The 12,922-nt window shown below is 37.3% G+C and overlaps 1 protein-coding gene across 6 annotated transcripts in view; it reads right to left on the bottom strand.

Moving 5' to 3' along the window:
- aak1b (AP2 associated kinase 1b) overlaps positions 1–12,922 on the bottom strand; it is a 59,422-nt gene that overhangs the window by 14,958 nt on the left and 31,542 nt on the right. For 5 of the 6 annotated variants that reach the window (XM_051120585.1, XM_051120584.1, XM_051120583.1 and 2 more), the window contains exons 4-14: positions 8,298–8,440; positions 7,846–7,967; positions 7,253–7,334; positions 5,899–6,031; positions 5,287–5,390; positions 5,047–5,132; positions 4,800–4,966; positions 2,696–2,778; positions 1,905–2,216; positions 426–601; positions 85–305 (exon numbers count right to left, since the gene is read on the bottom strand). In XM_051120585.1, coding sequence (XP_050976542.1) covers positions 85–305; positions 426–601; positions 1,905–2,216; positions 2,696–2,778; positions 4,800–4,966; positions 5,047–5,132; positions 5,287–5,390; positions 5,899–6,031; positions 7,253–7,334; positions 7,846–7,967; positions 8,298–8,440 — 1,629 coding nt within the window. The remainder of the gene's footprint in view (positions 1–84; positions 306–425; positions 602–1,904; positions 2,217–2,695; positions 2,779–4,799; positions 4,967–5,046; positions 5,133–5,286; positions 5,391–5,898; positions 6,032–7,252; positions 7,335–7,845; positions 7,968–8,297; positions 8,441–12,922) is intronic. The other variant, XM_051120586.1, reaches the window with a different exon arrangement.

Raw genomic sequence — 12,922 nt, 5'->3', positions numbered from 1 at the left:
CTGGGGTATATCTTGAATCAAATGGAAAAACAAACTGATGTGCAGTGATAAGATGTACTGTAGTCTGCAAGGAAGTAAAGTTACCATCAGCTAGCTTGGTGAAGTCTTTGTTGAGTAGGTCCTCAGCCGTGAGTTTGGAGAAGTTGTCGTCACCGAAAGGATTCCAGGTGGGCTGGTCTGGGGGGCTTGTCAGGCTAGCGGCTGAGGAAGGAGCTTGGGGGACAGAAACACTGCCCTGCTGGGCAGGCTGGTACACACTCTGCTGAGAGGACTGGGGAGAGTTGGATGGGCTTGCGCTGGCTGACCTAATCGTGCCCACATAGAGAAACAAGTGTTCAGAAAATAGTTTTAAGTAGGTTTAAAATTGACAGAACATTTTTTCTTGGCTATACTCGTGTCTTGCTTTATATTTATAGATTTCTCACTTTGACTTGTTGAGGCTGGCCTCTGCTGTGGCCGCCTGCAGCTGCTGAGTGGACTGGCTGACGGGCACACCGAACATAGCGCTGTGAGTGACATCACTCTGGATGCGTCTGTGCCCCGCCTTCTGGGCCGTCCTTGGGGACGAGGGAGGAGTCTGGGAGAGTCCAGGGGCTGCAGGCTGAGGAGTTGATGAAAAGACCGGAGGATAAGCATGTAAAAACTCGTAAAATACAGAGGAATTCGAGAGTGACTTAAAATGACTTGAAATGTAAATGCGGTGAAATGGCATGAATTAAAACTAAAAAATTAAAAACCAAAGGTGATTGATCAAGCGCTAGTGAATACAGATAAGATGAGAAATTTCCAACATGACCTTTTTTCTTTAGCAACTGTTTAGACAGGCAGCAAAATTAGACTCATAATTGCTTGGGTTTTTATGGTAGCAAAAAGTGATTTTTCAATCCAAAACCATGTCTACACTCACATGTAGCATTTGCAACACTACCGTTCAAATGTTGTAAGACTGTTTTTAAAAAGAAAATAATACTTTTATTCCGCAAGGACGCATTAAATTGATCAAACGTTACAGTAAAGACATTTATAATGTTACAAAAGATTTCTGCTTAATAAATGCTGTTCTTATGAACTTTCTATTCAAAGAATACCTGAAAAAGAATCACTATTTCCACAAAAAATGAACTGTTTTCAAAACTGACAATAATAAGACTTTTTTTTAAGCAGCAAATCAGCACATTAGAATGATTTCTGAAGGATTATGTGACACTGGAGTAATGAATGCTGAAAATTCAGCTTTGCAATCACTAGAATTATGTTTTTATATCTACTAAGACAAACGGTTACTCTGAAGTGTAATAATATTTTACAGTATTACTATTTTTACTACATTTTTGATCAAATAAATGCAGTCTGTTGAGTCTATGAGACAGAAAAAAAAAAACCTTCTCTTAGTCTATATAGTAAATAGGGAATATGTGAAAAATAGTTGAGAGTGTAAATAATAAATGCCTTCTTTTGTCCCTCTTTGCATCCTTCAGATGCTAAAATAATTTCTCTGTCAGCTGATCTAAAAATACTGGATATTTACTACACTGCCTGAACAAACTGATCTGATTTCATCGCTTCAGCATCTGAACTAACAAACAACTCACAATGCAGTGTAAGCGAAACCTAAAAACCATAAAATCAACAACATTTCAGCAATCAAAAACCAAAGCATACAATCAAATTATTTTAACAAAAACATTGTCTGTTAATCTACAGAGCAAATAAACCAAAACGATCAAACAGCCAATCGAAACCATCTACGCTGATCCAAAATAAACCAAAGATGGATAGATGGATGCAACACAATGAATGATGAGGCACCGCCCCTGCATGAGGTGCATCATTAGTGAGAGCGAGGCTGCCAGCTCTCTGAACCAAATGGGACGGAGCAGCATGCACAGGATGGAGGTGATTACCCTCTCTTCTGCCTTCTCTGGGCTGATTTGGGATTGAGGAGCTGGCTGCTGGACAGTGGGTGGCACCGCTGCAGGCTCAGCCTGTGCTGGAGGCGGGGCAGCAGCCGGCTGAGTGGCAGTTGTTTGGACGGGCACCGGTTGCTGCTGAGCCGCAGACGCCTGCTTACGACGGGCGCTCCGTGCAGGCGCGGTGGGCGGCACGGGGCTGGATGGAGGAGGAGTGGCTACAGCTTTCTGAGGGGCGGGACTGCCAGCTACAAGTGGAACACCCCCTCCTGCTGCTGCAGCTGTGACGGGGATGGGCTGCACAGGCTGTCACACAGACAACTACACTGTGATGTGAACCATAAATGGGACCTTTACATGTGACTGTTACTTTAGTTTAATAAATGCAATTTACAGGCTGGAGGTATTGAAATCAGTTAAAATAAAGTGACATTATTGCTTTTTACCCAGACTTCACCACCTTATACTGCTTTTGTAGGACTTTAAACCCTTATACAGATTGGCATCTCTCACAACCAATCAGTGAGTTTGAGGCAGTTTGAGTTTTTTGTTCATCCTACCAACTGGAAATCAGTCATTTTTACAAATCACATCTGTTGACATAAGTTGCACAGAAATTACACACATCCCATCATTTTACCTCAATTCCTGGTTAACCAAAAATCATGTAACTTCTTGTAATCCTAACATACTTCCTGCTCTGTAATAGAGTACAAAATTAAAAAGAGCTGAGTACTGTAGGTTTTGATTAGTGCATTGAGGTACAGAAAGAGCAACAGACTCACCGTTTTCTGCTGAGGGGCTGGAGACACCTGGGCTTTCTGAGACTGTAGCGCTGCAGCCGGCTGAGCCAAGTTTACACTGACAGCTGAGAAACACACAGAGAACAATTATGCATGTTAATAATTATTTTGAAAACACTTAAACGATCATCAAATATACATCATAAGAGAAATCTGCCAAACTCATTAAGAAAATAAAAAAGAAAAACTTATATATAAATACATATTTGTTTTACTTCAAATGTATATCAACATTATAAAACAAACATTTACAATTATATAATTATATACAGATTTAAAATGTAATGCTTATAATACGAATTACACATTTACTATAAATCTATGCATAACCTTTTAATAATATTAAATAAAATGTAATTTAAATTTTTCTTTTAAACTAATTTTGTTAAAGACGTGCATATTTTTCAAGACCAGGCATTACATATTATTTAGCAAGGCTGTACCCTAAATCAATCACTAAAAAAAAACATTTTTGGCCAATCCAGGTAATTTACCATAGAAATATGATGCTTTTTAATGTTTATGACTGTTATAGTGCCAGCTGTGGTCCGATCCCCTTAAATATTTGCATGCTTGTTTAGAATCACCTGTCACATGTGCTCAGCAAGTTTCGCAAAGTTTTGAGTTTTCCTTTAGGCTTTATAGGATTTTGGGCAAATTTGGATAGGCCCCTTTTCTAAACAACCTCATCATAGCTTCCCAAAGGGTAAATTTCACAATTTTTTGATAATTGTTGGCCTAGGGAGTCCAGAGAATTGTACTGCAGTGTTTTTTTCCCAGACTGACCGAAAAACCTAGGACTAGTTCGCAAAAGTAGGTATTTTTTACATCTTCTCAAGTATTTGAGAAACGATTTGATTGACAGCAGTGGTTCTAGAGGAAAAGTTGTCCGGAATGAGGAGTTCTATCGTATGATACAAATATTGTGTGTATGTGCATAAAACCACGCGACAACTGTTTACACCAGGGGTGTCAAACTCCGGTCCTGGAGGGCCGCAGCCCTGCAGAGTTCAGATGCAACCTTAAACTCACCTGATCCAACTAATCAAGTCCTGAAAACTGCATAGTATGTGTGTTGGAGCAGGGCTGGAACAAAATTCTGTAGGGCTGCGGTCCTCCAGGAACTGAGTTTGGCACCCCTGGTTTACAACCTTGAAAAATGCAATATCGTCCCCCAGTGGCCAAATTCTTTCAAATTTCTCTCAGACCTTTGGAGCCGTGAGTCGAACGGGCCCACCAAGTTTCGTTACAATCAGCCTACGTTAACCTTGTCTAACAGGTGCTCAAATTTTGTCGGCCACGTTTTTTGGAATACGCAAATGTCCTTGGAGATAGTAGTGGCACTTCAGACCAAGACCGTGAACACAGATTTTCATGTTGATAGGACAAATGGTTGACCTTAGATGGAGCTCTTACATCTGTGTTCTGAGTTTGGCGGAGACATCTCATTCCGTTCAGGAGTTGCAGGCATTTTACTAAAAGTGGCCCTGCCCTTTTCAAACGTTTTGACGCCCCCTTTGTGACTGCACTGGTTTGGTTCCGTTTGGGCGAAAAACTAGAACTTTTTCGCAAAAGTAGGTTTTTCAAAAAATGACAAATACCCGAAAATTTCGCCAGGCTCATGATCGAATCTGAGGCATGCATTTTGTCCAACGTGAGCCATGGATTCCAACGACATGAGACACTTGAGCCTGCGACTGACGGTTTAGAAGTTATGAGCGATTTCGTACTTTTAGTGCCCCCGTCAGGCCAATTGGGGCGAGCCTAGGTCACGTTGAAAATATAATACAATGTAACACTAATAATGTTACTACTGCTGTTAAAACATGTAATCATTCATCAGTGCATGTTTCTGAAAAAAAAAAAATCTTTAATCATTTTCTCTGCTTCAAAAAGTTCCATATTTTGCAAATGCCATCTTGTTTTCACATTAAACCTACTGTTTGCCCAGGGTTTGGGGAAACCTGTTTGAAAATAGCCATTACGTTTTAGTTCTGCTATTGGTTCAGAGATGACATACTATAGCTTTAAGCATTTTCATACTAGAACACAGTAAAGGCTGAAGAATAGTTCATAATATTGGTACCTATTGGCTGGGCAGCCCCAGCGGGCAGGTTGGCTCTCTTGCGTGGGGTCAGGGCAGCAGGCTGGATGGGCAGGATGCCTCCTAGTGCCTGAGACTGGGATTGTGCTGCTTTAGGCCGCTGGCGAGGGGTGATGGAGGTTTCAGTGGTGGGAATGGGGTCTGTAAGTCTACGGGACAAAACACGGAGACACAAATTTCAGGTGAAATTTATAGACCACAGAGTAATATGGAGTCTCTAATCACGTACCTCGCCTTGGTCTGCGTTTGGCTCTTCTTTGCGGCTGCTTCGCTCGCTCGGATTGGCTCAGGAAGTTTAGCAGGAATGGGAGAATTCTGGGGGGACATTTTTTCAGTTAGTCTTGTTTTTATGATTTCAGGCATGCCTGCAGGCTGACACACACAAGCACCCAATCCAAAATCGGATCCCAGAGGTACAAGCACTGACCCAACAACAGGCCAAGAGTGACCGCAGAGTAGAGGAACTAACCTTGACGTTTTGGACAGGACAATCCCGCCGGGCCAGTTTGAAAGCAAAGTAGGACACCTGAAAAATGTCAGGCCTCTTATCAGGGTCCGGTTCCAGCATGTACCCTGACAAAATCACCACCACAGAGGGAAGGAAAGAGAAGGGAGAGCAGGAGAAAGAGAGATTGAGTGTCACCACGTGACAGACAGAAAAAGGGCAGATCAGTGTGAATGTGTATTGATACAAGGAAGCTGATGGAATAGTTCATCCAAAAATGAGAGCCCTCATTTCCTCACCCCTCAAGTTGTTTTGTACTTCCATGAAACACAAAAGGAGATCTTTACCTCTGTATCACAGAGCACAAAACCACTTTCCAGACCATTTTCATTCACTGTTTCTTGAACAGTACACGTAATCCAGACCCCTCTACTTTTATTAACGAGTATGATTTTTCTCATTCCCCTTTGTGTTCAACGGAAGAAAGAAATAACGTGAGGGTACATAAACAATGACAAAATGTCATTTTTGGCTGAACTACCTATTTTAAGTGAGACCCACAGCCATACTGAGCCAGTGGTGAGACGGCGACAGAAACCTGTTGTGGGACGTCAGCAGGGAGAGACAAATACTTACGGATGAGACGGTGCATGTCCTGGGAGTAACGGGAATTGTCTGGAATGGTGAAGCTGCCATCACAGATGGCCACCTGACTCTCACCAAAGGGCAAAGTGAAGAAACAGAGTTTATAGAGCAAACAGCCCATTGCCTGAAAGGAAGAAGAAAAAAAAAACAAAAAAAAGTTATTACACAGTGTGGGAGAAAAGACTTGATTGCAGCCATTATGTAATAACAGCCTAGATTCTAGGCTTTAATATAGCACAATGGCTGCAATCAAGTCTTTAGCTTTATTTTAGGCCCTATTTTAAGTTAATGAAACGTTACTACTACCGTTCTTTTATATTAGATTAATCTAGTTTTGAAAGACTTCCATTCAATCCATTAAAAGGCAATTCTTAAGACCTACTCTTACTCTTACTGCATGCTTTAAGAAACATATATGACCTTTCAGTAGAATTTGATTTATCTTTTCTAAAGATGAACCAAAATGAAAATTTTGGGCCAAAACGGAAATTTGCAAAATTCAGATGCACTTGCCAGAAAGCTGAAACTGCTTTGTAATAATTTTAATTTTATTAAAAAATATAAAATAATTTTGTAAGACTTTTAATTTAACAATTTTAATGATACTGAATTTGAAAACACAAGGCAATAAAATAACCACACTTGCATTTAAAGTAACAATAAAATTGGGGGAAAAAAATTGTAGCAATAGCCAAAAATACACTGTATGGGTCAAAATGATTGATTTTTCTTTTATGCAAAAAAATCATTAGGATATTATGTAAATATGTTCCATTAAGATATTTTAATGATACTGTAAATAAATCAATATATCAAAACTATATCTGTAAATATATGTTCATATTTCAAATAGTTCCATCTCAAACAAATATTGTTCTACCCTAACAAACCTTAACTCAATGGAAAGCTTATTTATTCAGCTATCAGATGATGTATAAATCTCAATTTCCAAAAATTAACCCTTATGACTGGTTTTGTGGTTCACGGTCATGTACACATACACATTTTTCAGAAAACGCTATTTTCGGCAGCTGAAATTTCAGTGCATCCCTAATCTCCTCTCTTATTATGTCAAGTTTTGTGCACACAAAACAATTGTAACTTAAAAGCAGAAGACACAGGACATTTCAAAACTTCACACCATTTTTGCTTTTTAAATTCTGGTCAAAATACAAACATTTTGTAATTTCTTCTGGAACGCCTTTTTGCTGACATCAATAGAACCAGTAACCTAGTAGCCATTCAGGCATTGATTTAGGCATGGAAGATTAAAAAAGTGGCTGAGAAAGCCAATGTCTTTAAATATCTTCTGATTGGCTTTGATATCTATGATATCTTTAATTACCCAGATGTCTGCTTTAGTGGTGATGATTTTGCCATTGTACAGATTCACCATTTCAGGAGCACGATAGGACAGGGTTGTGTACCTAAACAAAACAGACATTTTTATAAAACATCGTATTATAATTATTATTATTATTATTTTTTAAGTAATGCATGATATATCTGTGACCATATTGGAATTGTGTAATGTAGTTTTTTTTTTTTTAATTATCGACAGTAGACTAATGATGACTGCATTGAAAGCGGACAATGCAATATATTCAACACAAGTTTTCTATTGTGCTAAACATTATTTACATCGACTCACTAACAAGACACTTTTACCAAAAGCAATTCGACATCACAAGCAATTTGTTAACTTCTTAAATTACAACATTAAAATGTCACAACTTTAGGATAAAAGTATAAATAGTACAGATGTATAATATTATCCATCATAGATATACATGGCCAATGAATCTTGTCTATCTATCTATCTATCTATACACATGTATGTATATATATATATATATATATATACATACATACACACACACGTATATCACTGGTTATGAATCAAATTCTATTTCATAGAAACAGGCTGGAAAGAATTACTTTTTAATTTCGTCCTCCACCACAGTCACTCCTTCATTCTGGGGGTTCTGGAACTTCATGGTGGCGCTGCCAAAATCACACAGAACGTAGTGTCCTCTGTCATGAAGGAGGATGTTTTCCACCTGCGTAGAGAGACACATCATAGGTGATATTTTTAAAAAACACAAATTACACTCCAGTACAACACTGCATCTTCAGCTAATGAAAGAAATCATCTCAGAAAAATCCCAAGGAGTTGGTCTCAGCCTGCTAATCAAGTGTTCGCTCTGAAGAGGTTTTTACCATGGTAACAGATTTTCACAAATGGCTGTTAACTACGATTCATTCCATCAAGTGTTCAAACTGAAAGAATCACACAATATCCTCTTCTTGGAAAATAGCGCAAAGTACAAAAGGAGAGGAAAGAGCAAACAACAACAAAAACAAAAAAACAAAGCAGAAAATAAAGGAACCTTGAGGTCTCGGTGGATTATTGGAGTTTTGTACTGGTGCAGACGTGCCACAGCCTCACAAGTGTCACAGAAGATCTGGAGCACTTCCTGTTCGCTGAAGCCCGTCTGTAAACGCTGGTTCATCAGGTTCACCACTTGACCACCTGCGCACAAACAAACGCAGGGATGGCAAATGATACTTCAGCACCAATTCAATACTAATAGAAACCTTTATGCAAGACACTATGGTAAATGATATTTTTGTCAATTTTGGTTCCATAACATGACTTCCTTCTCATGGGATGAAAACAGGCAAAATATCTATTTAAGTGTTAAACCTGTAGTTTCCATCTGTAGATTTTATTTCACAGTTAAAGGCCATTTTCACAAAATGGGTTTTCTCATCCACTGATTCAGAAATCTCCACGTGCAGTTTTATTCCTATCATATATAATTCACCAGATTAATTTTTTTCCTGGCTGCAATGTTGCAAAAATATGTTGTGTCTGTGTGCATGTGAGGTGCTGACGCCATGCTCATACCAACACTGGTTGGTTACACAGACAGAAGCAAGACATCATTCAAAACGGTCAAGCTTTCGCATCAAAATAAACCAAAACTAAGCACTTTTTTGGTTTTGTTTTGTTAATCTGTCAATGATTTAAGTGAAATATTTAGTGTATAGCCCTATATATTCCTTTTTTACATAAGCCTATAGTTTTCTCTGGTTACTAGGGTTGGGTCTCCTTAGAATTTTATCAATTCCGATTCAGCTTATCGATTCCGATTCTTTTCGATTTCCAGATTCGATTCCAGTGTAAATAAAAGATGATATCAAGCATATTTATTCTGCTTCTTTTTGCTAAACATTTAGTTGCAGCTGAACACCATGAACAAAAATCAACAGGCTACATAAAAAGATTCACTTAAGAGCTTTTTGCTAAATAGAGCTGTGTGATTCTGGATAAATTGGGCTGTTGTTGTTTTTTCTTTTAAATGCAAGTTGTGGTTCTCTTTTGATTCTGAACATTAGACATTACAAAATCACATGTAGGCCTAATTTATAGGTGAATGATTCAGTGATTCACTCAAGATTTACTTGGTTCATTACTGGATGAATCAGTGTTTTTTAATGAATTATCAAAGACATAATTATTAACAGCCCCCTTTCCCCATCTACTGGCATAACAACGTAATCGATAAATCTTTAACATTATTTGGAATGTCAAATTAAATTTCAAAAGGATGCAGCTCATGTCTGCAAAGGCCGTACTACTTTACTTCGTGATTGGTTGATAGCAAATTTAAAATATTAAATGGAATGCTAAAATAATGGCTAGTTAAAATAAATAAATAAATAATAGTTAATGGCTATTTAAAATGTACAATTCTGTTCGGAACTATACAATTTGATTTTGTTTCTGCTTCTGCTCCTGTCAAAACTTTGCTCGTTTCCGGTTTTCGTTTTCGTTCCTTAAACCATTTCAGAGCCCTGATGGCAAGTTTTACCAACTCTGACTTTTGAGTCTCGTTCAGCAAAATGAACCAATCTTTTTTCGAGTCATTACGTTCATTTCAGCATAATGTAATTAAAATGTTACGTGTTATCTCCCTAACACATCCACTGCTTACACAAACGTTGATCACACTACAAACAAAACTTATATAATGCTAGAAGAAACAGAAAAAATTAATTCATTGTTTACCTGGGTCTTTAGTCTGTGATTAGCTCACCTCACCTCTTATCTGACAAGTTTTCGGGTTTGAGTCGTTCGTTCATCACGTGACAGCCCCATAAGCATAACCTATGCAGTCTGTATGAGTCTGAGCCGGAAAGAGAATTGACTCGTATAAGATGAACGAACGACTCCAAAAACCCGAAGACTCGAAACAGGTGAACTAACTCCAGTACAGAAGCTAATAGGATGTTGCGCATGCGCGACTGAACGAATCACTTCCTGAGATGACTCGTTTGTCCCGATTCACATTAAAGATTCGTCCAAAAGGCTCACCACCTGATGCAGAGGCATTATCGTTTTGAAAGGCCACTTTTTTGTGTTGTCTTTTCAACATTACTGTCTAAAAGGATGATTAATCGTTTAATTGTTTATTTGGGGCATTTATATTAATAAATATTTGTGAATAATTAGATTAATTAATGAGCAAATCATGAAATTATTAAGATTAAAACAATTCATTGAAAGTACTAATTGCTACTCAGTGTGTCATATGATGACATATTATACAATTTATCCACTACCTGGTAAGAACATCACTAAACAGGATTTACAATTAATTTAACATACAATGTTCATTTAAACACTTTTGTGTAAGATGTGTAACATCTTTCCCACAAAAATATGAACTGTATTTAAATTCTCACCACTGATTTTATTTGCATTTCAATAGTGTGCATTCAGCCAATATATTACACAGCTAATGCTACCTCAATATGCTTCCTCAGATTTGATGGTGAACTTTAGAAGCTAGAGGTTTACTTGATTAAAGTCATAACTGAAGTAGAAATGTGTGTGCTTGATGCATGAAAACAATGATCATAAGTTCTCACGTCAAGCACGCACGTTTGAGCTTCCGTTTATCATATTTAATCAGCATAAGACAAAATAAAACTAATGTACTTTTTAAAACAAAATAAAATTGTGGAGTAAAAAGTTTTTCTTCAGAAATGCAATCAAGTAAAAGTACAAGTAGTCAGTTTAAACTGTACTTGAAACAAATCCCCCCAAAAAATACTGAAGTACAGCAATCAAGTCAAATTACTCAAGTATCTTACATCCGTCCTTCTGAAAGAGCCTTCAATACACCCAAATGGTTGGCCTCTTGTGAACACTCAAAAGACACAAGCTCTTTTGGAAGAATCAAAAAATCAATCATCCATATGGGGCTTTACAATAACACAACAGCACAAAATGAACCAAAGTAGACACATGGAAAGCTTTTCACATAAAGAGACAAAAACCTTTTGAATGTGCATAAATCATAATAAGATTTTGCCTTTCGTACAAGTGCTATCAGGAAATGACATAGTAATTTGATGAATAAAAAGCTTTCTCAAGGTACAAGAAGATTGGGAATAAAGGTCACATCAGTCTACGATGAAGTCCGCTAAAGAGAGCCCCCAGTTGGATGAATTGTATAACTACAGCACAAACACCCTGTGTAAGTGGAGATCGGGATGCCATGGTGAACAAATTTTCCTATAAATTAATAAACTTGAGACAACATCAATATTACCGATTACACCGCACATTGGATTTTACAAGATAAGATATTTATCAGTGACACTCGCTTGCACAGAGCTTGCTTTGATCTTCCTTACTTTGAACAAAAAAATGCTTGAAAAGGGTGGACTCATTATTATCCTTACAACAATTAAATAATACAAAGACAAACTCACTTATATTAAACAGAAATATTGACAAACAAGTGCTTTTGCTATGACACCAAAAAAAATCATGTATGTAATCACAGGGTTTCTACAGATATGAAGTGAAATTTAAGACTTTTTAAGAGCTTTTTAATACCACCTTATACAAAACTTAAGACCTAAACCTATGCAAGTACACATTATATTACATACATCTAACATTTAATGTGTTTAATGTAAAAAGAAAACTAAATTTCACCACTCTCATGAATGATATTTATTACTACGACATGCAGTGAACTTTTCATATCAGGAGACAATATTACACATTTATTTATTCCACATAACATCCCCACAAAAGTACTAAGATTTTTGGTGGTATAATAAAACATTTATTTTGAAGCAATATTTTCATCAGTGTTCTATTAGCTTCTACATACTTAAATCTGCATTACCTTTATAAAGGCCCATTTTAAAACTTTTTAAATATATGCATCACCTTTTATGTCAAATTATTACAATTTATAAATAAATTCTATAGAGCAGTTACCAGTCAGATTAAGTAATTTACAACTGCTACTAAAATTACAATAGCTACTGCTATTACAACTTACAAATGTTATGAGATTAACGTTTTAAATACATTTATGAACATACATATAAGAAATGTTGGGGGGGGATGCATACTTTTAAACACTAAACTACCAGCAGGTGGCGGTAAGTCACTTAGGGTATGTCGAAAAACTCCCATCTCATGTTCCCCCTCAACTTCAAAATCATCCTATATTGCTGTTTTACATGTTTTGTTGAGGTGTTTGATCTTTGCATGTTTTCTTTTGCAAAGACTGGGTCGGTACTTCTGCAGCGATGTAGGATGATTTTGAAATGATTTTTGAGTTTTTCGACACCCTAACTGTCTTGAATCAGAATGCACAGAGATCAAGGAGAGCAAGGCAAGACGAGCGTTTGAGAATAAAAATTTTATTTTTTTAAGAAAATAACAGATTGTTTTGCTAGATAAGACCCTTCTTTCTCAGCTGGGATCGTTTACAACCGCATTTGGGATCGTTTGAATCCGCATTTAAACTTTTGGAAGTTCAAAATCGGTGCACCATATCAGTTCATTATATGGAGAAAAATGCTGAAATGTTTTCCTCAAAAAAACAATCTCTTTACGACTGAAGAAAGAAAGACATGAACATCTTGGATGACAAGGGGGTGAGCACATTATATGTAAATTGTTTTGGAAGTAGACTTC

The sequence above is a fragment of the Labeo rohita genome, chromosome 10 (assembly GCF_022985175.1).
Source record: "Labeo rohita strain BAU-BD-2019 chromosome 10, IGBB_LRoh.1.0, whole genome shotgun sequence".
Taxonomy (NCBI): domain Eukaryota; kingdom Metazoa; phylum Chordata; class Actinopteri; order Cypriniformes; family Cyprinidae; genus Labeo; species Labeo rohita.
Note: the sequence above shows the minus strand (reverse complement) of the source record. Positions and strands in the feature narration are given on the sequence as shown.